A 2382-nucleotide genomic window follows, 5' to 3' on the forward strand; every position below is an offset into this window, starting at 1 on the left:
TATATATATATATATATATATATATATACTATATATATATATATATATATATATATATATATATATATATATATATATATATATATATATATATTATATATATATATATATATATATATATATATATGTAGATGCCATGTTGAAAGTGCCGTCATACAGTCATTGTGGGATGTACTGCTCCTGTGGCTCTCTAATTCTGCGGCGTCGTTTGTTTGTTGATCTGTGTGTGTGGATTGAGGTATTGCTTGTGGGTCTGCTCTCATTCTGTGAAGAGGAAAAATCATAACTGTGCTCGTCAATCGAATGGCGAATTCAGTGTTCACCACCATGGCTTCATGATAGTATGCGTTCAAACTTATTTCAACATTTGTTGAGACTTCTTATGCACGTGCTGGGCACGTTGATGATGAGTGTGTGTTAAATACATGGCGACTCACAGACAGGTGTAGCTGTTATATTCACCCCACCCAATACATACAAGTGCTTGGTATCCGCCATTCTCACCATTACCCTTGGTTCATTCTCAGACCGGATGGTGCATCTAGCAACGATAACCATGGCAACGCCTCGAATGCTCATGAGACAAGCACGTGCACAGTATCGGTTATTGAGCTGCTTAACGTCGACTTCTTCCGCACACTGCCGAGCTCACTGTGTGAGAGTGTGCGCTGTGACGTAGCGCGACAACTCGACACCGTTTTGGCTTCGGTTGAGGCACGCACTACCCCCGGTAGGGGTTTCTTTTGGCATATGTGCGCAGATACCAAAGTCCAGTGTTTTTAGGGTTTTAGGGTTCTAGAGTTTTAGGATGTTAGGAGTTTAGGGTTTTAGAGGTTTAGGGGTTTAGGCCTGAGACGTGCACGGTGTTGATCATTGGGCTGCTCAGCCTTTCTCTCCTTCCGCACGTTTCCCAGTTCACGATGTGTGTGGGATCGTGCGATGCGACTTTCACGATACCTGGATACCGCCGTGACCGATTTTGAAGTCCTTTTGAGATCTAATTTGGAACGCATGCGCTGTATACGAAGAATTCTTAACAGCAGCCATACAACGGATCAATTACAGGAGTCTCGCACGCATAACGAGTGCACACGCACTGACACAAGCACACGCTCATACCCTCAGTCACCCATTCTGTAGTCCTCAACCCCCCTCTCCATGACCCCCCATTGACCACCCCCCCCACCCTTCATTGTCTCCCACCTGGCTTGCTTACCTACCCGCAGGATCTATTTTTGGAACACTCTCGCTAGATCTGGAGAACTCCGACAGCAGCCACACAACGCTATCCGACGCATCCACGCACATGCGTGCACACACACAGCACAACGCACGGCCTACTGTGTTGCCGCAGTCGTATGTGGTGCTGGATGCCCTGGACTCATACGCCACGCCCAAGAAGATCCGCACCATGAGTGCCCTGTACGCAACCATTTCACGACAGGTAGGTAGTGCGAGTGCGAGTGGGTGTAGTAGGGGGTGACAGTAGGGTGTGTGTATAAGGCCATTTCACGACAGGTAGGGTGCATGCGAGTGTGAGTGGGTGTAGTAGGGGTTGACAGTAGGGTGTGTGTATAGGGCCATTTCACGATAGGTAGGGTGCATGCGAGTGAAGGGGGTCACAGGTAGGATGTGTGTATAGGGCTATTTCACGACAGGTAGGGTGCATGCGAGTGCGAGTGGGTGTAGTAGTGGGTGACAGTAGGGTGTGTGTATAAGGAGCACTATGAGTGTCCTGTTAGAGACCATTTCAAGACAAGCAGTGTAGTTGGATGGGGGTGGGTGTGTTAGGGTGTGGGTGAGCGTGTTTGGGTATACACAAACACACACACACACACACAGTGACAGAGACGGACACACAGATTCAGCCAGTATTTTTTTTTGAGTTAATGTACTTACGCATGTGTGTAACTCCATGTCGCGTGTACATACATTGCCATAGTTTTATATATGCAGATATAAAACAGCATATAGGAAGTGCATATACCAGTTAACTATTATTATTATTAACCAGGGGAGTATGTGCAAAGATGGGTTTGGCGCACACTCGCGCATAAACCTTCCTAAGGCCCAAACATAAGTACACAGAAACACATTGTCATATTACAAATACACACACACACTCTCACTCACTCACGCGCGCACACATATACAGTCTGAGATATAGTATGTATTCTTTCTATCAGTTTGGCACACAGAACAAGAACATACCATTGAAAGGCCATAACGAGATGAATGACCATAGCGTTGGCGGTGGAGATGCGCTTCTGCAGTCTATTCGGTACATTATTGAATGGGCCGTCACATACACACGTCCAGGCTCACATCGCGTTTATGTGGCTGTAAGTCTACTCAAGATGTGGTCGCAGCATGACAGGTAAG

General features: G+C 46.2%; 1 protein-coding gene across 1 annotated transcript; it reads left to right on the forward strand.

Annotated features, from left to right (window-relative positions):
- Positions 1 to 1226: 1226 nt before the first annotated feature.
- SARC_14402 (hypothetical protein) lies at positions 1227 to 2201 on the forward strand (the record flags this gene model as incomplete). The annotated part of the gene is made up of 2 exons (XM_014291464.1): positions 1227 to 1444; positions 2187 to 2201. Coding segments are annotated over 2 exons (233 nt in total), but the record flags the coding sequence as incomplete, so codon positions are not given.
- Positions 2202 to 2382: the final 181 nt, after the last annotated feature.

The sequence above is a fragment of the Sphaeroforma arctica genome (genome assembly GCF_001186125.1).
Source record: "Sphaeroforma arctica JP610 unplaced genomic scaffold supercont1.4582, whole genome shotgun sequence".
Lineage (NCBI taxonomy): Eukaryota > Ichthyosporea > Ichthyophonida > Sphaeroforma > Sphaeroforma arctica.